The following is a 23,306-nucleotide window of genomic DNA, read 5'->3' as shown; positions in this document are numbered from 1 at the left end:
CATGAAGAAACTCACAAATAAACTAACCTGGAATGGTGCGTTCAAGAGCCCTGGGAAATAATAGTGTTATGCAGTCATCAAGATCAAGATTTTGATGAGATGCAGATGCAGGGATGTATGTTTGGCATGTTTGAGTGATTGTGTTCACACAGTCTCTCTCTCTCTCTCTCTCTCTCTCTCTCTCTCTCTCTCTCTCTCTCTCTCTCTCTCTCTCTCTCTCTCTCTCTCTCTCTCTCTCTCTCTCTCTCTCTCTCTCTCTCTCTCTCTCTCTCTCTCTCTCTCTCTCTCTCTCTCTCTCTCTCTCTCTTTCTCCTCCTTGCACCTCCAAATTTTGAAAATAAAAACGTTCAAATGTGTTAGTTGATCATAAATTTTCAGGTTGTTAGTAAAAGAAAAGACTTTTCATTGTAATAAGATACATTCCCATTGTATAAACTTTGTTTAACCAGGCAAAACAGATTCAGAATTTCTTATTTACAAATGTTTCCTGGCGAAAGGCAATGCCTTTTGAGGGAAAAGAGAAGGGTCTGTAAAATAAAATAAAATAAAATGCAGTGCATTTGCTTTATTTGATAAATACATCTGTTGTAAAAGGTGTTTGTCTTTGTTGAATCAGCTAAAATGTGAATAAATCAGCATACAGTTGAATTAAATCAGATTAATGTTGAGCTTGATGGTCAGAATTACATGAAATAATTATTTATTTCATCCAGCCTTTTCAAGACTTTTATCATTCGTGTTATTTATTTCCAAAGGGAAATTATTTAATAAAACACAGAATAATAACTGAGAAATATAAAGAATTTTAGATAAATTGTGAAAATAATTTCAAATCACTTAGACTTAACACAAAAACAATTAAAATACTTTGTAACAATCAACTATAATGTTATACTTGATTGTTTTGTTTAATTTTCAAACTCCAAAACATTAATTTTCCCGTCTCACCTGAGTGCAGCAAGGCGTGTTTTACTTGGAAGGTGGGCGGGGCTTGAGTCAACAGGTGTAACGGCCCAAACCTGTGGAGCCGCCTGTGCGTGAGAAGCGAGCAGGTCTGTTTTTGTAAGCGCGGCTCCGTTTTCATCACCAGTCCAATTTAAATTCGTTTAGTTTTTGTTTATGGGGAAAGAAAATGACCAGAAATGACATTCTGGACTCCTGAGGCCAGATTTTATTGTTATTTCAGGACAAATGTGTTGGATTTTCACTTTTAACCAAGAGGTGGTGAGGAAACACCTGTCGCACCTGGCTGAGGACTGACTCCTGAACTCAAAGCTGATTCCAGAAACAACGATGACGATTTTTTAACAACAAGGATAGTTTAAAGATGGATTTAATCAGTACTCGAGTTGTTCTCACGCTACTTTTAATAACAGGTGAGTTTTTTCATTTACTATTAAATGTTCCTTCAATAAACTCGTTTCTGACTGTTTTTACAATCCTTATTTGGAATAAAGCTGTAAATCTGATTTTAATAACATTTTTGATTAACAAGATTTGAAATGAGTGATTTCCTAATTAACATACAGGATAATTGTGTACCCATTATTATTTAGCTATAAATTATAGATTAGCTGTTCTGCAGTCTGAAATCCTCACTATGGAAAAATATCAAAAAACTAGATCATTATGAACAATTGAAGTTGAATTTCGACTTTAATCTGACGTGTTTGGATCAAATCTTTACCACAAAGACACTCCCATCAGCTTTTGGTCCAACTTCAGACCAGCTCTCAAAACATCTGCGGTCAAGTGAGCCGTCGTTCGTTTGTCCGTGGTCAAGTGAGCCGCACCTACAATTGAAGTGCACATTTACATGGTACTTTACGGTAACACCGTCTTGCTGCTGGAGAAGAGCTGAGATGAGCGACAGAATGGGCTGAAATCATGATGACAGAGCTGCTAAATGTGCCTTTTTGATACACACATACTATAAGTACCTCGAGTACTACCTGGTACCAAAGTATGAACTACTTTTACGGTGTACTTTTTCAGTAATTGTCCTTCAAAGTATATCCAAAAAGCCAAAAGTGCTGTGTTTGAAAATGGTATTTGGCAAAAAGGACAATAGGCCACCGATGCACACATACTAAGTACCTCGAGTACTATCTGGTACCAAAGTATGAACTACTTTTACTGTGTACTTTTTCAGTAATTGTACTTCTGTTAAATTGAGTTGACATCGCTCAGAAGGTCCTGTAAAGTCTCCCCTTCAAACAATATGTTACTATCACCTATGAACCCATACTGGCTGTTAGAAGTTTGCATTTATGATTGAATTGTCCAGAATTTAGTCAAATAACATCGCTTTTGAAAACCTTTTTCTTTGTATCTAAAAAAAATACTTTTTTTTACTTAGTTTGAATTACAATAACAGGTTAAAGGAACAATAAAAGTAAAAATAGTACCACCTGGTACAATACTATAGTACTAGGTAGTTGGAATGAGTCTCCAGATGTCGTAGTGTCCTTTTTTCCAAATCTCATTTTATCCTATCTCAAACACGGCTTGTTAGCTTTTTGTACATACTTTGTAGTACAATTACTGAAAAAGTACACAGTAAAAGTAGTTCATACTTTGTTACCAGGTAGTACTCGAGGTACTTAGTATGTGAGTATAGGTGGCCTTAGTGTCCTTTTTCCAAAAAGCCATTTTATCCTATCTCAAACTCAGCACTTTTGGCATGTTGGACCTAATTTTAAGTACAATAACTGAAAAAGAACACGGTAAATGTAATTCACACTTTGGTACCAGGTAGTACTTGCGGTACTTAGTATGTATGTATGGTAAATGGCCTGTATTTGATATAGCGCCTTCTAGAGTCCTGGAACCCCCCAAAGTGCTTTACAACACAATCAGTCATTCACCCATTCACACACACATTCACACACTGGTGGGGATGAGCTACAATGTAGCCACAGCTGCCCTGGGGCGCACTGACAGAGGCGAGGCTGCCGAGCACTGGCGCCACCGGTCCCTCCGACCACCACCAGCAGTCAACGTGGGTTAAGTGTCTTGCCCAAGGACACAACGACAATGACAGACTGAGCGGGGCTCGAACCTGCAACCTTCCGATTGCGGGGCGAGCACTTAACTCCTGTGCCACCGTCGCCCCAATAGGTGGCCTAGTGTCCTTTTTCCCAAATACCGTTTTTTCCTATCTCAAACTCGGCACTTTTAGCTTTTTGTACATACTTTGAAGTAGAATTACTGAAAAAGTACACAGTAAAAGTAGTTCATACTTTGGTACCAGGTAGTACTCGTGGTACTTAGTATGTATGTTTAGGTGACCTAGTGTCCTTTTTCCAAAATACAATTTTATCCTATCTCAAACACGGCACTTTGGCTTTTTGGACATAGTTTGAAGTAGAATTACTGAAAAAGTACACAGTAAAAGTAGTTCATACTTTGTTACCATAGTACTCGAGGTACTTAGTATGTATGTATAGGATGCTTAGTGTCTTTTTTTTTTAAACACAATTCTATCCTTTATCAAAAAGGCACATTTAGCAGCTGTCATCCTGATGTCAGCCCATTCTGTCGCTCATCTCAGCTCCTCTCCAGCAGCGAGACGGGTGTTGCCCGACGGTGTTACCGTAAACTATTACCGTAAACTACCGTATAAACGCGCACGTTAAGTGTAGGTGCGGCTCACTTGACCATGGACAAACGAACGACGGCTCACTTGACCCCAGTCTCAAACACTAGAGGATGTTTTTACCTTGATATGTAATATTTGAAGCAAGATTACAATTTTTAAGTTGTTTAGTTTAAAAAAAAAGGTTTGAAACTGCATCTTTAGGTTGTAGGAGCTCACAACTGTTTTCTGTTTTTCATAAGAGGCTTCAGCTCTTGGTTTTAACCCTTTAGTTTCTCATCTTGTCAGCTTTTCTGCTTCTCACTGCTGCTCCAATGTCTCTGTGAAGATTTCTTTAGAAGTTTTTTTGTGTGGATTACAAATTATTGCGAGTATCTGGGTTTGTGTGGTTGATCAGTTATTTTTTTGGTCTGCTTTGTTTTTTCTTTGGAAATAAAGAGCATTAGTAGCCCACCTGGGGAACGAAAGCTGTTCTTTTACCCACCCCAAAAAACTAAAGCCAAAAACATTTTACTGGCCAGAATCATCCACAATTTCCCCGTTGATCTCCAGAACCTGTTTACCAAATGCATCTTCCTGGTTCAGCTTATCGTTTCCAACTGTCAGAAGTGAATTATGTCTTCAGAATGCTAGAAATTTTAATGGTTTTCAGGTGTGGCTTCACTGTCAAACAATACACCATCACTTCTCACTCTAAAACTTCCTGGAGCTCATTTGCAGCCAAATCATAGTTCATCATTTTTCTGTAGAATAGTTTTGATTATAAAGCATAAAAAACTCTTATAGGTGTTGCTCATTTTGCTTTTACTCTAAATACAGAAAATTAGAGATTGCATCAATACTGGTGTTGATGATTTTTGTTCATCTCACATGCTGATGCAGATTCATCCCAAAGGTTCAGATCTACTTTTAATAAGCTTCAAATAGACATTGTTCGGTTAATTGTCCAAGAAGATCCAAATTACACTAATAAGACACAAATACAGTAAAATGATAGTAAAAGTGGTAAAAATAGCAGGTGGGTGTCCAACTCTTAACCCCAAGAACTATGTATGATTCTGGAGGTAAAAACATCCAAACAGATCAGTTATTTTCTGGATTTAAGGCTTTTAGGCTGCATGGTAGAGCAGCTGCTTCAACAGCTGCCTCGTAGCAGAAGGTCACAGGTTTGAATCCTAGTTGCTGCCCTTCTCAGTGGAGTCGATATGTTCTTCTCATGCATGCATGGGTTTCCTCATTTCCTCTCACAGACCAAAAACATGCATGTAAGGTTAACTAACTGAGCAGCAGTTACTCAGGAAGTAGAGCGGGTTGTCCAGTAATCGAAAGGTTGAAGGTTTGATCCTGTCAACCACTGGAGAATGCTGCTGTTGTGTCCTTGAGCAAGACACTTAACCCACCTTGCCTGGTGTTGGTGGTCGGAGGGACCAGTGGCAACAGTGCTCGGCAATCTTGCTTCCGTCAGTGCGCCCCAGGGCAGCTGTGGCTACATTGTAGCTCATCACCAGTGTGTATGGGTGAATGACTGACTGTTTTGTGAAGCGCCTTGGGGGTGGGGGGTTGGGTGTGTTTGGGGTGTGGGGTGTGGTGCAGAACCCTAAGAAGGTGCTATACAAATACAGGACCTCTACCATTTAAATAGTAACTTTAAATTTGAGCGTGTGATTGTTTGTCTCATTGTCCCTGTGATGGACTGAAGACCTGTCCAGGGTCCCCCCGCCTTTCGATCACCACTGGTGTTCAGCACCTGTTCCCCATGGCATTAGTGAGAAAAGCTATTTAAAAAGAACGACTCAATCTCTACTTTTTGATTTTTTTGACACATGAAAACTTTACGTTAGCTGGTCGCTGACACGCTAAAGCACACCGTTACTGGACTAAACTTCACCTTCTCTACTGAGAAAAGTGCAAAGTTCAACAGGACTCCGTAATAAAACAAAGTGCATGAGACACAAACTGGTTCTGAGATGTTTCAGAGATGTGTCAGATGGGTGGAACATGAAAGGCGAAGCACTCGCTGACTAGCGTGAGATGACTGGTGTAAACAAGTGAAAAGGTGTGAGTTGATGATATACAATGGACAGTTTGTTGTTGAGTATTTGGTATGTTATGGTTTTGTTGCAGCTTCCTGATAAAAAACAATGAAAAAAAAACAAAACAACTAGCGATGCACCGATTCTGGTTTTGGTAGCCAATACTGATTTTCTAGAGCGGATAGATTTTGATCCCCCCGTCTCTCTTTCTGACTTCTGGTTGCTAAGACTTCCACCTGGAACATCAGGTCGTGTATATCTTGTACTAGGAAGCATGCTAGCTGTTTGGAGCTATCATGAAATACAACCCATCAGATTTTAAACAGATATATATTGAATATAGGCCGATTTTGATTACCTGCTGATTTTTTTTTGTGCACTTTTAGTTGGATATAGATTTCTGCTAGTTTAGCTTTGGGCTTCTTGCAGCCGTTTCCCACTCAGACACCTAAGAAGATCACGATTAAATACACTTTTCCTGCAGACTCTGTTTATGAGGTATAGCTTCAACATTCATGCTGAAAATAAAACCCCTTTCCTCTCTGTTGGTTTTGCATCATAGTCTTCCTGGGTGCTTTTGGAGTTTATCCACAACTTCAATCTTTTATCAACTATACGAAAATAACTCTGAGCTGCTTTGTGTCAGCATTCTTGATTGATCCAATTTGTTTTAGCAACCTGTTCTTGTGCACACAGCTGATCTACTCGAAGCCCAAACAGGAAGGAGGGTTTTTAAGATTGAAGGGGTTTTATTTTAAATGACTTCATTAACTGTCGGGACTTTCAATGTTTCTAGACTTGTGGGATCCACTCCCTGCATCTTGTGGAAAAGTTTGAGACCATCTGAGACAAAGCCAGACCCGACATCCACCTGTCGTGTCCACATACCTCTTATCTAGGGGCCTTTCAGTGTCTGCAGGTGTGAAGATTTAGGAGACAGAACTGAATGTGGCTCAGTCACATTCTTCACTTGTTGCCCAACTTCCTGTTTTTGTGACAAAATCTGATGCTGCTGGTCGTCTTTTGTTTATTACGTTATCGCAGGTTAAAACCACGGACAGAGCTGGAGTGCTGCTCCTCTTTTATCATGGATGGAAGTTTTAGTGTCAACATGTGATAATCACAGGTGTGATAAGGTTACTGTCACTCTGAGTGAGCAGGAAAAGCTTGTACAGCAGCCTTGTGACGCTCAGCGGAACTGGTGTTTGCCTAAAGTGTGTTCAGAGTTAGTTTGGTCTTCATCATCCTTGTTCCCACTCTGTGCCTTCCTCTAAAGTCTGATCTAGTCTCAGTGTCTTATCAGCCTCTGTCCCTCAGATCCACGTCAGCCGCTTGTTTCCATGTGGTCGATGTGTCCTTCATGTGGATGTGCAGGACTTGTGGGGAGTTTGTTTCCCATATTGGCGTCTTCGTTATCATTCATGGAGCAGGTGAATCAGTAACCACGGAAGAAGTGAAGGCATTCACCCCCAGAAATCAAAGTGCAGGTGTTTGGTCTTTTCCTGTTGTTGACGCGGCGCTCTCACACCCATTTCTGTTTGTGCCCCGCAGTTAAATGTCAACTATCAGACGAGTTTCAGTCATTAGTCAGCACCGTGGCGAGATTTCCAACAGCTTTGATTGTGACAAATGGTGCAATGTAGGTCTGTGAGAGACGTCATTGCCTTTTTGTACAAAAGCGTCTAAAGACTGGTGTTGAAATGGTCAAAATGATGAGAAGCATTAGAAAAAAATGGGAGTAAAAGTTGGTTTCCTTTTGCTGTCCGAGTTCCTTAAACATGCACAGTTTAAGATCAAAATTATAATCAGTTCAACGAAACATTCAGGAAGTTTTAAAGCCATCAAATAAAAAAATTTTTTTTTTTAAATAAACCGACCTGAGATGGGTTGATGTGGCCTGGCTTGATAATCATGTTGATTAGGGAAATAAAACCAATTGTAATAATGAACTGACAAATATTGATAAATTTGCCCCATAAACATACAATTTTCATCATGCATGGATGTAAATATGTTACCACATCTGCTGACCTAACAGCTGTTTTATAAATGAGGGGAAAACATGATGGATTTAATGTTTGATAAAAGAGAAAACCTAAATTATTTCTAATTAGTCTAAAGCAGAGTTGTAACCTGGTGGGTATTGGTGGTGTTTTTATTTATCCTTCAGAGTTAATTGTTGTTTCTTAATTCAAGAAGAAAATACCTAAATTTAATCATTTTTCTCATTACATCACACTTTAGTGGTCAAATGTTGTAAAACCATTGGCCCCCTAGTGGCTGGTTCCAGTACTAGTTTAAGACCCCGCCTCCTCCATGTAAACAATGAGGACTTTACTTGATTTTTACATTTTTTTACTTCTCTGGAGTAGCCCAGTCAGATGCTTTCCCGTCTGGAAAGGAAATACTTACTCCATGAGAGACAAACAGAAATCTATCGGAAACGCTGAACTCTTGTGGAAGTCTGACGGACAAAAACAGATCCTAGATGAAGTCCGCAGACAAAAGCTGCCCTTTAGGACTAAGAGAATATGGATTAGTGATCGAATTCATCAACAATAATGTTATTGCTCACAAAGAAAGACTGACCTTTCTTTACAATCCTATATAATTTTCAAACACTATTGCATGAGAATGCCTAGACTCATGAGAAAAAGCATCTCCTGAGTTCTTTGTGAAGCCTGCATGTTTTCTCTGTGACAGGTTTTCAAAAGAAAAGCAGGTTGGGTGAACTTTTGACTGTCTATAGATGAGATTGTCTGTCAACGACCTACTGGATTTAAGAAAAATGCTAAAACAAGTTGTTCAGTTTGAGGTACAACATGTAGTTTAATTAGGACTAAACAACTCACTGTTACGTTAATGTGCTTAGAAGTATGGAAGGGAACTTGTTGAAATTTGCAAATTTGTAGAAATGTTTCATGAAATGCACATGTTATATTATTGATCTAAAATAAACTTGATGTTTTAAAATTTCAGATTTTTTTCTGTGGAAAATATAGGGAGCCTAAGTCTCCTCTCTTCTGGGCAGCTCACGGGTGAACGGGGCTAAAAGTGATTTTCTGGTCCGCTTTGCCTCACACCCTGAGTCACACATATGTTGTACTTTAATTTTAATTTGTAAAAATTAGTATTTATAAAGACTACAAATCAGAATTTGCATATAGGATAAAATGGCAGAATGTCTTCTCCCCCTGCTACTTTCCACATGGCATCAGTGGTTTTCTCCACGTTTACCGCTCCTTTCATCCTAGAAGAAGGATATGACGCTTGCTAAACTCAGCCATTTTTCTTCTCCTTGTCTGATTGGATGACATACATTTGGTGAGACGAGGAGTTGGAGTCCTCTACGTGTTTTCACACAAAACCCAATGTGTCTTTAATATTCCATGGCACTTATCAAACGGGATCAGAAAATAACTTATATTGGCTCATAGACTCCCATTCACTTTTCTTGGCAGTTGGTGACCTATGGTCCAGAAGTAGATGGGCATTAGACTCCCTAAGCCAAGAACGATGCATTCATGACCTGAAAACATTCTGATTTTTGAGTTTCTTGCTGTCTGATCACCGATTAACATCATCCTAATGAATATTAGATTCTGATCAAATGGACTCTTAAGTTATTGTTTTACTTTAGTTCATCTCCATATGTCATAAAGTAATTTTTAATTTATTTAATTAAATTGAATCAAAAGGCTTATTAGAAAAGTGAATCTCATGTTATTTGGTCTTTAAATGCAAAAAAGAAAACATTGGTGAACACCAAAAAGCTCATTTGCTTCCTGTTGCAGAGATGTTTTAGACATTCATCCAAGTTTGAACAGTCATACTGTATATCATGAATGCTGGGGCAACAATCTCTCTGGAAAATTCAAAATATAGAATTCCTACATTTCCAATGTGCTGCTTTTTGTCTAAAAACGTCCAATAGAATGTTTAAGATTTTTGTTTTTCTCTTTTACATTAAACCACAAACTAACAGTCTCAAATTCTCCATCATGACACTCAGCCTTTCTTGACTTCTTTTCCTCCCCAGTGGCAAGCGTTCAGGGTGACTTCCTGGAACCCGTTGAACCTGACGTCACTCAGCACTCCATGACCGAGACTCAGACCCGGTTACCCTGCCATTATGAAGTGAAGGAGGGGGAGCAGGTGGTGCAGGTCACCTGGAACAAGATACTCCCAAACGGGGACAAAGACCTAATCATCATGGCCCATTTTACAGACGGACTCACAGGTAAAAATCAAAATTACCAATTTTTTTGCTAATTATGATCAGATGTTCATATAAATATATTTTTACTGAATTAAAATGTTCAGTGTCTAATATAGAAAGCTTGTAAAGCTATAAAAGGTCCAATGAGTGCAACGAAAGTAATCAGTTATTTGAAACTATAAACTCAAGTTAAAGGATAAAAAATATTTAAAGGTGAGGAAGACTGAAACAATATTTTAAAATCTTATTTCTGATTATAATCGGTCACCCTGAGTTCTTGACTCACAACAGGGAAGGCTGTTGTTGGTTTAGCTTTCAGGAAACAGCAGAGAACGTCTCGACTGGTAGAAGCTAACCATTAGCATTAGCAACTCCACCACACGACTAAACTTCTCCAGGATTGTGCTATTTGTGGAGAAAAATCATCCACGTTGCAAGTCAGTGGTAGAGTCGCGTTGCTGTTTTCCAACTGGAGGGGAGGTGTCCAAATATCAGGACATAAGACTCCAAAACCTGCCATCCGAAGCTCAGCTGTGATGCGCCTTCCTTCTAGTTCCTGAAAAGGTGCACCAGTGTTTTTCTTCCCCAGAGAACGACTTACAAGGCATTCATTCCTTCTAGAGACCACTGCAAATGTATTGATTAAACGAGTGATCCACATCTTTAAAAGTGAAACTAACAACTATACTCACATGCAGCAGGAGGAAACCGACTCGCCTTACTAAAGTCAGAGGTGAAGTTTGCATTATTTCAATTTTACAGGATCTTATTTCCTGTGTCAGTTTTTGGTAATTAATTGAGTTGTTTTATTAAATGAAGTTAGATGTCTGATTTTAACACTGAGCAGTGCTCAAAATCAAGAGTTAACAGTTAGTTCATTTCAGAGTTCAAAAACTGATTCAGCTTTAGAAATTTTGTGCATCAACTGATGTCATCAATGACATTTTAGCATGCAAATAAGGTGGAAAACGCCGTGAAAATCGGCCTAAAGTATCAGCAGCCCAAACTGACCATTGACTGACCATGATGTATCGGTATCAGCTACAGAAATAACAAAATCGGGTGACCTCTATTCTGAACATGCACAGCAGTGGCTTTTCAGTTTAAATTCAGAAAATGTTTACAAGATAAAAATACATGTGAAGCCAAAATAAGTCAAGCTGATTGTTGTTTTACGTCTTTGCGGCACACGTTGAATCATATCCTGTCTAATGAAGATCACCAAAGGAATCTGTTGCTTTGTGCTCCTAGACGTCACGTGGCCGTCAGAGACTTATTTTGTTGTGTTTAGCTCTCGTAGAGGCTGGAGTCACTCGGCTCAACCTGTTCTTGTTGTTTTTGGCAGCGTTTGGGCGTTACTCCGGCCGGGTGAAGTTTGAAAACAACGTCCCCACACGGAACTCTGCCCTCCTCATTCTCAAGACGGAGGTGTCGGATGAAGGCAGCTACAACTGCAAAATCTCCACCTTCCCTAGAGGAAACTTTGAGAGGAACATCAACCTTGAAGTCTGGAGTAAGTTTCACCCCTGAACTCCTCCATTATCTCCCTAATCCCATCAGAGCTGCTGGGAGAATGTGGAAATCATAATAAATAGTTCAGAAGAATTCAAGTTTCACAATTCTCTGTAGGAGGTCAAAAGGCCAAGAAATAAAGTGTTTGGTTTATTTAAAAGAATTTGTTCTTGCATGTATTCAAATGGTAGCAAAACAACCGAATCTGGTGCACAGAGTCAGCTTTTAAATGTGCAATACAAGCACAGAAATTGTATTGTCATCATGCAGAATTTAGTTTTCTCTAGCGTCTCACAGATTACAAGTACAAATTTATCTTGCATGAACAAATTTTTAAAAGGCAAAACTCACCAGAAAGATGTTATGAATCAAATTATTAAATTACACAAATGAGAAAAAGGGGTGGATTCATGACTGTGGGAATGAGGATTTTTCTTTTGGGTGGATCCTCTCAGAGAGGAGTGATGTTATCACTTCCAGTTGGCTTTCTCATTTCGCTTCCAGCCATCAGCGGCGATGCGTCAGGCTCAGGCTTGCCTCGGCCTGCCTCGGATCAGGTGAAGCACACAGTCGAGTAACCGACAACCTGTAGCTCTGAATCATCCAAAACACGAAACATTCTGTCAGAAAATGTGCATTTGCATATGAAATGTCCAAACAGGAGGCAACCTGTAGAGCTGTTATTACAACCTGGAAACTGAACCGACCTGTTCACTGATTCCTAACTCAGAACCAGAGGCGGCACTTAATTAGGTCTTCAGGTAATTAAACTTCAAAGGGTTTTAACAAACCTTGATGAAGTAACTTTATTAATTACAGGAGATCTGAATCTTCACCTGCAGGGAAAAATCTGTTTATTTAAAATCACAGATTAATTATTTGGTATGAGAGCTTTAGTCCATTTTCAGGTGAGCTTAAGCAGAATGTCATTTGTTTTGGGGTTTCAGTTCATTAAGTTTCAGTTGCAGGTTAATTGTTGTGGCTAAGGTTGAGTCCTGACGAATCACACCTCATCAGATTCAACCAGGTGTTCAGAGTTTCCAGCTGTCATGACTGCAGCGTGAATCACCGTCGAAATGAGAAAATAAAACTGTTATGTTTCAACATCTCGGGGTTTTATTTTTGGTTTTGCAGCGTGAGAGAAATGATCTGAGGACCGTGTTTCTGAGACTTCTTAAACGGTGATAAACTACACTCTGTGGTTAAAACCTTTCTTTTATGTGTAACTGTTGGCAATAATGATAAATGAAACATAATGTGTGTGATTAATCATGATGGTGTTTCCTTTTTTATTCTTTTCCATTTTAAAGGGCTAGGGTTCCATTTTAAAAGCATCAGATTAACTCTGGATTATTTGAAGCTTTATTCCTCTTACATCAAATGATAAAATCCTCAAATTCCTTAAAACTTTACTAAAATGTTTCTGTTGTTTGTTGAACTATTTACATATAAAATCTTGTTTGTACTATTTTTGAGTTTTTATTTAAACTTGAGAAGAAAATCAATGGAACAATAAGTGTTTTACTATAATGGAAGCAATATTAATATAAAACAATAACATAAATATTAGGGTAATAATAATTAAGTTGTGTATTCATATTTAACTAATTCATCCATCCATCCATTTTCTTCCACTTCTCCGGGGTCGGGTCGCGGGGGCCGCAGCCTAAGCAGGAAGGCCCGGACTTCCCTCTTGGGCCAGTTCCTTTGGGAGAATCCCAAGGCGTCCCCTGGCCAGCTACGAGAAGGTGCTTTTTCGGACTGTAGGAACCTTTTGTAGTTCCTAGAACATTTTCAGGAACCAGCTCCCTCCTGCATGTCCTGGGTCTTTCTTTAGGTCTCCTCCTGGTTGGATGTTCCCAGAACACTTCACCAGGGAGGTGCTCTTGATGTGGAGGAGCAGTGGATCTACTTTGAGCCCTTCCCGGGTGACCATAGTTTCTAGAATTATTTGAATTTATTTTGATTAAGAACATGTTTCAGTAAGATATGAACTCGAAAATGCACAACCAAGCAGTTGACCTGTCAACTAAAGGGTTAAATCTGCAGATTTAGAGGAAATTAGGCTAAAATCTTAAATAATAATAATAATAATAATAAACCTGCTTTGATTGCTACAAGAAAATGTATTCATTATCCGATTAACATGATTACATAAATGTTTGCAGGAGTCCATCAAATTAATTGTAAAAGAAAGTCAAAGAATGAGTCAAAGAAGTGATTTAGTCCAACTCATCCCTCCATTTTCCATACCCGCTTGTCCATGCAGGGTTGGGGGGGGGGGGGGGGGCTGGTACCTATCTCCAGCAGATTTTGGGCAAACAGGCGGGGTACACCCTCGACAGGTTGCCAGTCCATCACAGGGCAGCATAGAGACACACAGGACAAACAACCATGCATGCACACACACCTAAGGACAATCTACAGAAACCAATCAACCTGACAGTCATGTTTTTGGATTGTGGGAGGAACCCGGAGTACCCGGAGAGAACCCACACATGGACAGGGAGAACATGCAAACTCCGTGCAGAAAGACCCCAGGCCGTGATTCGAACCCAGGACCGTCTTGTTGCAAGGCAACGGCGCTAGCCACTTTGCAGCCCTTGACCAATTAATACAGGATCAAAAACAAACCAATGCAAAATTAGGTCATTTAAAATATAGAGAAACAAACTAAAGCACATTTATGTCAACTTCTCTCTTTCAGGTGCTCCCATCTCTGAGGTGGTTCCTGAAACTCTGGTGGAGGATCAGCCACACGGTCTTGTGGCCACCTGTCGAGCCACTGGGCGCCCCGCCCCCATACTGTCCTGGGACACCGACCTGCAGGGTGAATCCCAGTTCCTTGTTAGCGGAAGCGGAACCGTGTCCAGCCAGTTCTCGCTCAAGCCGCTGCGCAGCATGAACGGGAAAAAGCTGGACTGCTTGGTGTCACACCCAAGTCTGGAGAAACCTCGCAGGATCTCCCATAACCTGGTGGTTCAGTGTGAGTACAGCTGATGATGATGATGATAATAATGATGGTTTGCACATATATCATGCAGCAACCATAAACCCAATCAGTTTTTATGCAGATGAATCAGTGAATTTGGTGTAAACTCACAAAACAAATAATGAGTTGAGTCAGATTTCTGATTGTAAACACTTCCAGGAACTACCCACGTTTCTCATTAAGATGCCAAACTAAGAAACTACTAAGTAACACTGTTATTGTTAGATTTCTCCCAGCTATGGGACACCTCACTTCAGTCATGAACTTCCTGTTTGTGGTGAATTATTCCTATGTCCTTCCATCACAACATTTGCTCGTCCCTGCTATCTGTCTGTGGCAGTAAATGGGTGAGGGTCAGATAAAATAGAAACTGAATCCTTTGCTGGGAAAGTGCAGTTGTAACTCTGTCCTTGACTCCTTCTGTGTGTTTAACCTGAGCTTTTAATTCTGTTCAATGCTCAACAGTTAACTCTTTGTCAAACACAGTGGAGGCCTCTCAGGTGTCCAGAGGTGTGGACCTGACTCGTGAACTTGACAAATTTGGGGTTTCACCTCTGAATGAACTCTGATTATCTTAAAGAGGAAAATAAATCCAAATAAATGTAGATGTAATTGTTTTAAAGTGTTTCTTATGCAAAAGTATGAATAATTGACAAGTTACCTGCTATAAATTCCTGAAACGCCTCAGTTTGGAGACAGGAAGTTTACACCCAGGAAGCTAACAGCTAGTTTGAGTGCAGCTAAGTTTATATCGATCTCCAAGATTTTAGAGGCGGATATGAAACCGATTCTGCTTTGTGAGTTGATACCAAATTTTGATTTGTGCACAACTCCCACTTACTGACCACATATTAATGTCAAATAACTAAAATCAGATTAATAATCATGATTCTAGCTAGCACCAATTAGCCCTTAGCAATGGTGAGATCACATCCAATTCTTTTGCTCAGTATGCTCCATTCTTCAAATAGCCATTTCTGGTGTCATCCATCTGTTTTTGTCTACTTATTCGGAGTCTGGTCATGGGGGCAGCAGCCTAAACAGAGAGGCCCTGGCTTCCTTCTCCCCGACCACTTGGACCAGCTCCTCCGGGGGAATCCCAAGGCTTTCCCTAGCCAGCCGAGAAACATAGTCCCTCCAGCGTGTCCTGGGTCTTCCCTTGGGTCTCCTCCTGGTTGGATGTACCTGGAAAATCTCACCAGGGAAGCATCCAGGAGGCATCCTGACCAGAGCTTGAGCCACCTCAGCTGGATAGGCATTTCTAGTTAATTTCAAGTGTAAATATGGCAATAGCTGCAAAATGCTAGCCTGCCAAGCCATCCTATTGATGCGAAACAGCTCACTCATAGGGACGAATTCCTGGACAGCACTAGGACTAATCGGAGCAACAAGCAACGTGACGTATAGGATTTCAGTATATGGGGTAGTCCCCCATAGACCATAGAAGAAGAAGCAAATACTTTTTTTTAAATACATGACTAAAAATCTGCTCATGTCTCAAAGAACTGTAAATAATCCAAAGTTGATGCCAAAGCTAATTTAAACAAGTGCCGTTCCTGAGCTGACGCCATCTTTGTTGTTTTTCTCCTTCGCAGCTCTAGCATTAACCTCGTTTAACAAACAGTTTTGTGATTGGCTAGACACAAAATTGTTCAGGAAAATGGTCGACAGGCTAGGGCAACAATGGAGCGTGGCTAGACCGACCTGCAGAGTAAAACCTTTTTGCTACGGGTCTAGACTTCTTGGCTAGCAAAATGCAGCATTTCTGGTGCATCCAGTGGTCAAATCCTGCAGATATTTCTGAACAATTTTTGCTAAATAACCTAATTTCTAATATAAAATTGATGACCATCAATATTTAATAATCTTTCACACATTGCAACTGATTTTTGGAAATTTGCAGTTGTTCTTGGCTGCCCCTAGCCATTAGCTCATCAGACCCGAGGCTCTTCCATAAAGGCTAAAGTTATGAGTTTAGATTATTTTAGAACATTTTTTTTTCTGCTTCTGCATGCTTACATCTGTGTGGTTGTGTCAGACCCCCCAGATCCCTCCATCTCCTCTCCATTCGTACTCTGGCAATCTGGTATGGAGAAAGCTGAGCTCATGTGTGAAGACAAGGGAAACCCTGAACCTCTGAGCATCACCTGGAAAAGGTACCATCATCACATTTTCTGCTGCTGACACAAACCTGCTGTTTAACTCCCCGTGTCCAACTGAGACGATGAATTCACCTGACTGCTCTGCTGTCTGTGCTGCTAACCTGCTCTTTGCACGGCTCTGGAACGTAACTCAAAACATATATAAACCTCCCTCTCGATTCACACGGATTACACACTTAAAAAGAACAAAGAGCGTGCACTTGGATTTAAAATGGGATGCCTTTTTCTGCCCACTCGATTCACTGCAGAAGAAAAGACGTGGTGTCGAGTTGCAAAATGAGGAGAGAGAATTTGGGGAGGGAGGTTTTTTTTTTCAGATGAGGGAATGAAAGACACGAGGGAGAAAATGAGACACATGCTAAGCATTTAATCATAGAGCCATGTGTTAAATATCACTCTAAAGTCTGGTAAAACACAGGGTCTGGGTTTTAATTAGAGATGACACACCAACCATTACAGCTCTGCCTGTGCACACACCGATCAAATGTTTGGTGAAAATATTCAGCCATGAGGCAATCTTCAGATATCTCAGCGATTCTGGGTTCAGTGAGTAAATTCACAGATAATTTTGGTACATTTGCATCAAAATAACATTTTTCAACAAGATGGTCTGCATAAAATGATAGATTAAAGTCAAAGTTTTTCTATGTTTTCCACTTTTATACAAATTTGTATTGACAGAAGTGCAAAGACAATGAGGTTTATTTTGGCAGGATTCCTCGAAAATTTCACTTTTCCTGATTCAAGAATTTACATTTCTGTTTTAAAACATAACTCTTATCTGAGATTCCGAGGCTCTGCTGGAAATTATTTATTGCATCCAGCCAAAAATCCTCTCCACTAATGAAGCTCCCATCCGAATGTTTGAGTCATTCAGAAGCTTTATGGCAAATTCCCAGCATGCTTTCAAGGCTTTGGTGGTTCCTCTGTATTGTTCTCATGTCTCTGAAATGTATCTCTGATCTTTTCAACAATGTCATTTTATTACCTTGAACCCGCTGTCTTCACACGACAAGTTTACTCACCAGATACCAGAAATCTATTGCTGTTTTAATCCTCATTTTTGGAATGAGGAAACACTTTGGCACATCCTGCTTTGAAAGTTTACAGAAAATCCTCTCGTCTTAAAAAGTTTAGACTTACTTTTCCATTTTAATTTTATTTCGACATTAATGAGCAACAAAGGTGTTTAGGACTGATTCAGAGACCACAAGCATATATCTGGTCTCTCATTTAACCCGTTTGGAAGGGTTTATTCATAATTTAACCAGTTTAGGTGCATTTATGTGATACTTATTTCTAATCCCTCGTGCTGGCTAGATGCGCTCTAGTTAAAATAATACACAGCAAAACATTTCATGTTTGTAACTTATACACATTTATAAAAGTTATAAAACAGAAGGAATAGTTTGGTTTGGTTTTGGTTCTGGGTTTGAAAGTCGGGTACGTCATGCCGTTGATGCGGTTGAACGGGTTCTAGCTCTGAAATATCACTTTTATTTTACGGAATGCAGAACACAGAACTAATGTGGTGTTTTAGGAGCCTTTAAAATGGCTGTGTGTAGTTTCCCAGCACTAGGGGGCAGTACATACATTTCAGGGTAATTTAACACCATATCGCCGTGACTGTCGCTAGTTTCAAAAACATTACGGTAAACTTGTTACCTGTGGAGCAGAAAGCATGTGACCTCGACGTGACTCCTCGGATGCAATAGCGATTGTAGTTTTCTGGTGCTGTTTCCAGATCTGCTTGGGGTCCTGCACCTGATGATGGCGTCATCAGGTGCAGGACAATCAGTTACAGCAATCAATTTCCCTCTGGGATTAATAAAGTGTTTTTGAATTGAATTGAATCAGACTACAGCATTACCACTCGGACAAAACATATTTCATCTCTTTTTCAATAATTTTCTTTAGCATGAGTTTTGGAAAGAGTTTAGCAGTTTTGTTATTTATTCGTGTTTCTTTCTACCTAAAGGTTTTCAAACATGGTAACGTTGTAAACTTGTGTGTACAGCTAATCATCTGGTGTGACATCATCGACAGGCGCTGGACCCGCGCACTATGTACTTTAGACACGATTTTATTGTTATATGTTAGAAGCAGCCAATTTATTTCAATGACTGGACATCAGTTAATTCATTTTCAACAACATTTTGATAGATATTTCCAGAGATTAATGGTAAAAAAAATACACGTTGTCACTTTAAAGTGAAATAGATGCACATTTTTATGTACATATATTTATGTGGATAGTTTTAGCTAAATTCAAATTACATTTAGTTGCAAATGACAAAAAAGGCATATACATTCAACATCAATGCCTTTATAAAAAGAGAATTTGACATTCTCCCCCCCCCAAAAATCTACATATTAGTATTTTTACATGATTCTTTTGCAGCCCAGAAAGTTCTGTAATGTTTATTTTATCATGGAGCTGCTTCGGTTTGTGCTGTGAACTGGTGTAGGTGGAGTAAAGCTTCGCTTAGCTTCACCCCCTCACAGCTCTGATGTGGTGATAATTAACTAACAACGATTTAATCAGTGCACAGGTTAGGTTCAGACCTCTGTAGCTGCAGAGAGAGAATTACTCTGTGGAGTTTTTTTTATTATTCTGATCTGCCGTTTCAGATAAAACCTTCTTTGGAGCAGAAAAGGCTTATCTGAGAAGCTAGGTGGGGCTTAGAGAAAAGAAATGTGAGCTTGCTTTAGTTCTGGGGGTAAAGCAGCAGTTAAAGCCCCAGACCAGAGAAAACGGGCAACTTGACCCGTCTCCGTGGACCTGATGAGAATGTGACTCCATTGTGTGGCCGGGGATGTCTTCAGCTGCACACCTATAACCTTGTGTGGCTTTGGTACTCACAAACACCAAACTTCATGTTTATTTGTTTAATCTGGATCACTGGGTTTTGGTTCAGGTGTCTGTAAATAAATGGTTTCACTCAGAGGTGAACCTACAGTAATTCTTCAGGCATATTTAAGTCTTCCGTGATGCAAACCAACTATTGTTATGTTACGCTGCTGCTTAAGAAGACTTTAAACTGGAATTCAGATTTGCCTAAACAAGTCACACCTATTGTTTCAAGCAGTGAGTCATATCTCCCCTCTAGTTCACCTCTTGTTGACTTTGCAGCATATTAAAATGACATTTTTCTCTGGTTATCTGCAGGAAAGGAGGAGAACTGCCCGATGGTGTGTCTATGACAGGAAAGAAACTTACCTTTGACCGGGCCCTTCGCTTGAATGACAGCGGGGCCTATGAGTGTGAGGTCACGAACGCTGTGGGAACACGAAAAACGACCTACGTAATATCAGTAATAACAGGTGGGAAAGCCCAGCTTTGGTGGTGGTTGAAATAAAATAGGATCCTATCCTGTAACTTGGTGCTTTGTTGACAATCTAAAAATAAGGACAAACTTTCCTCTAAATTAGAAATGCTGCCCCTTGTGGTGGAATAACCTGATGCTACAAAGTCAAAGGCATAAAGAGTATGGCTCCTAGGTCATGTGATGCATTTATAACTCTTTTTTCTCTACCAAAACGTTCTCAAGAAACAGGAACTCCTGACAACATGCTGGTGATCATTATTGGTGCTGCAGCCGGAGCGGCGGTCTTGATGTTGATCGTTGTGGTTCTGCTCGTCAGACGGCACCACAGGAAAACAACCAAAAGGCTTCAGTGTGAACTCAAAGAAAAAACGTGAGTTCCTAGTTTTCATTGGAAAGGCCTTATTTTGAGAATTTGACAACCCCGTCTGCTAAAAGCTGTTAATTAGCATGAGCCTTTGCCAAAATAGTCATTTCTAGATTCATGTGTGGTCTGAAAATCTGAATTTTCTGTTTGTTTTCCTTCTCAGGGATGAAATTAACAACCTCTCAAGACAGAGCTCTTTCAGGCGACTGTACTCCTACAGCTCCAACACCAGAATGCCGGTACAGCAACACAAAAACTCTTCCTCTGAGAACGGTAACCTGCAAGTTTAACAGAGATCAGGCTGACACTCATCCTGCTCGGGCAGCAGGGTTGCAGGCTGCCGCAGCTTCCACCTAACATCGTTTATGCACTTCTATCACAGATGCATGACTGAGGTTTATCTTATGCATTTATGCTCGTTAGATTGTATTAAATTTTCTCTGCACTTTCCAGGATGAAGAAAGCGACTCCTTAAGAATAAGCAACCGAAATGGAAACATTCGTGTGTCTTCGGTGAGTTTCTGATCTCAGACTAAAAGATGTAAATCATCTGGTTTGGAGTGAGCACTCTGGACCAAACAGGAAAAGTTAAGAGGTTGAAAACCTTTTGATACACAGCAGAGTAGCATGATTTGTGGTATTAAAAGACAAAATATTATGTTGGGAGTCAGTTTGCAGAGTGGAAACTGTAACATTGATACTGTGGTGCCCCCAAGAGGGGGGTGGCCACCAGTGGAAAATTATTGGGGGCTCTACTGCATCCTTGTAGATTATTTCCTCTGGAGTTTCAACTTTTTCTTCTTCTGTGTCTGCAGAGAAATTTCTCCAAGAAAGGCAGCATGCCCATTCTGGACGACGACATTGAGCGGGATAATTTAGGACGTCCCATCATTGGGCTGGACGAGGGGGAGAGCGTGGCATCAGAAGATATGGGTTCAGAGATGGACTACCACAGGAGGAAGATAGAAGCACACAGAATGAATGCCTATGGAATAGAGACGGTCTTGAAGGAAAGCAACGCATCGGTGGTATGTTAGTGTTTGACACACCAGGTAGTATTATAGTTTGGTTCTTAAGGTGAAAACCTTTTTATTCACTTGAGTTTGCGTCGCTTCTGGTGTCGTAGAGACGGAGAGCAAACAGATGTCATCTTGATTGTTCGGAAAAAACATTTAATTCAAATAACCGCAAATTATTTGCTCAAAATGTTATTAAAAATTCTAAACTGACTAAAGCTTTGAACAAACTCCAGTGAAGACCTTTCAGTCTAATGTGGTTCTGATTGGCTAAAGACTTCTCCTCTAATTTGTCTTTTCATTTATTAACAGAATCAGTGACATCTTGTTAAACAGCGTGGTCTGAAGGTTGGTCCTCAATCCAGCCACTAAAATCTGAATCTTTTTAATGGTTTAATGGTCTGAAGGGATTTGGTTCTGGTTTTCTTCTCTTTTTAGCTGTTTTATGTGACTCTACTGATGTTTTAAAGGTGTTTCTGGCATCAATTTTATTCGGTCTCATTTATTCTCGTTTTCAGTCCAGATAGGATCGTTTAATCTCCTTACTGGTTAAATAAAGTCGGATTTCTGTCTGGATGATGAAGAATGCTGTTTTATTTTATTCTTCATCCAGGATTCTGGTCATCCGGCTTCTCTGGATCCTCCGAAGGCCCAGCAGGATGACCACATCGGCCCCAGAGGGTTGGACCTGGGGCACATGGTGGGGGGAGACTCACCTTACCTTGGAGAAAGATATGGGAATGGCAACGTCCAGATCTCCAAGTGTATGAGCGACCATTTTTACTACAGCAATGGTTCCCTCAGGCCAAAGCCCCACAATGGCATCCTGATGTCCCCCAAACCCACAATTATCTAAAGCTCAGACTCTCATCCAGAACTAGAGAAGCCCGTCTGCATCCCTGCAACGATGGAGGACTTATTCTTATTAGTTTAGAAGCGAATGCATGACTTTGAGGCTGTTTCATGCACTCTGTCAAAAGGGAACAGTTGTTAGAGGATAATAACCCTGAGGAATGGCTCCTTCATCATGTTACAGTAATAAATGTTTATTTGGGACACAGTAAGCGCTTACTTTCTCAGAGACTGTACAAAAATAACTGCCAATGTTTTCACTCTTTTTTTGGGGAAATTCTAAACGGTCATTCAGAAACCAGAGTGATCTGAATAATTTTGGGGTCTTTTTAAAAATTGTTTTTGTCAATTTGTTACAAGGAGAGAGAGAGAATGCAATAAAACTGGAGGAAAGAAAGAAGAAAACTGCTAAAATTCAGTCAGGATTCACTGAAGGGAAGTTATACCAACTGTGTCCAACCCATCTAGCATATTTTAGTTTTTTACCGGCCCCAGCACCTGATTTGATTGTTGAATCAGCTGTTCAGCAGGTAATCAAGCTCTGCAGAAACCTGTTAATCACCTATTCGTTAAATGTGTTGAAGCACTGGCATCACCGGTCCCTCCGAGCACCACCAGCAGGCAAGGTGGGTGAAGTCTTTGCCCAAGGACACAACAGCAGCAGTCTCTGCTGGGAGCTGGGATTGGTCAGACAACACTCTGATTACTCTATAAGCTGGACAGAGACCCTAAAGCACCAGGGCTAGGGACCACTGCTTCAAGTAATGCAAAAAACAAGCAAAGATGCTAATTTTTCCTCCAGAGACCGTTGTAACAAGTTTTGCAGTTACTCTCTTCACCTCAGTGGTCATAATGTTATGGCATGTTGGTGGTAATATACTATGCTTACTTTTTTGCCCTCAACAACTACCTTCCACTGCCAAAAGGTCAAAAGGAAAAACATAAATGTTTTTTTACCTGATGGAAAAACTGGACCAACTGTGAATATTTTTGTATAAAAGCACTGTCAGGTGGAATATAATCATGTAAATTGTTTTTTCTTCTGTGAAACTTGTAAATACTGAAACCTTGAAAATACAACATTGATGCTGAAGTGATTTATCGCTTTGTTTTTCATTCCTGAGAAAAAAACTCTCAAATGTTATTCAAAACATTTAAACTTCCAAGAAATAAGAGTTCTGGTCTCTAGCTGGATGGGCTTAAAGGGAACATTCCCTGCAAATTAAAAG

General features: G+C 40.1%; 1 protein-coding gene across 5 annotated transcripts; it reads left to right on the top strand.

Moving 5' to 3' along the window:
• The first annotated feature begins 1,013 nt into the window (after window positions 1–1,013).
• nectin4b (nectin cell adhesion molecule 4b) lies at window positions 1,014–23,174 on the top strand. 5 transcript variants are annotated; one of them, XR_001572747.3, is made up of 12 exons: window positions 1,014–1,376; window positions 9,671–9,871; window positions 11,196–11,363; window positions 14,070–14,348; window positions 16,393–16,510; window positions 19,686–19,840; window positions 20,068–20,215; window positions 20,373–20,448; window positions 20,663–20,722; window positions 21,025–21,261; window positions 21,538–21,573; window positions 21,839–21,902. XR_001572747.3 is itself a non-coding variant. In XM_015956106.3 (11 exons), the coding sequence occupies exons 1-11, from the start codon at window positions 1,328–1,330 to the stop codon at window positions 22,079–22,081; spliced, it is 1,704 nt and encodes a 567-aa protein (XP_015811592.1). In that variant the 5' UTR covers window positions 1,014–1,327; the 3' UTR covers window positions 22,082–23,174. The 5 variants fall into 5 exon arrangements, 4 of the variants coding, with proteins under 4 accessions (XP_015811592.1, XP_015811591.1, XP_015811594.1 ...); XM_015956106.3 differs by lacking the exon at window positions 21,538–21,573 and having other exon boundaries at window positions 20,074–20,215; window positions 21,025–21,237; window positions 21,839–23,174; XM_015956105.3 differs by lacking the exon at window positions 21,538–21,573 and having other exon boundaries at window positions 21,025–21,237; window positions 21,839–23,174.
• Window positions 23,175–23,306: the final 132 nt, after the last annotated feature.

The sequence above is a fragment of the Nothobranchius furzeri genome, chromosome 11 (genome assembly GCF_043380555.1).
Source record: "Nothobranchius furzeri strain GRZ-AD chromosome 11, NfurGRZ-RIMD1, whole genome shotgun sequence".
Classification (NCBI taxonomy): domain Eukaryota; kingdom Metazoa; phylum Chordata; class Actinopteri; order Cyprinodontiformes; family Nothobranchiidae; genus Nothobranchius; species Nothobranchius furzeri.
This window is presented reverse-complemented; position numbering and strand designations above follow the sequence as displayed.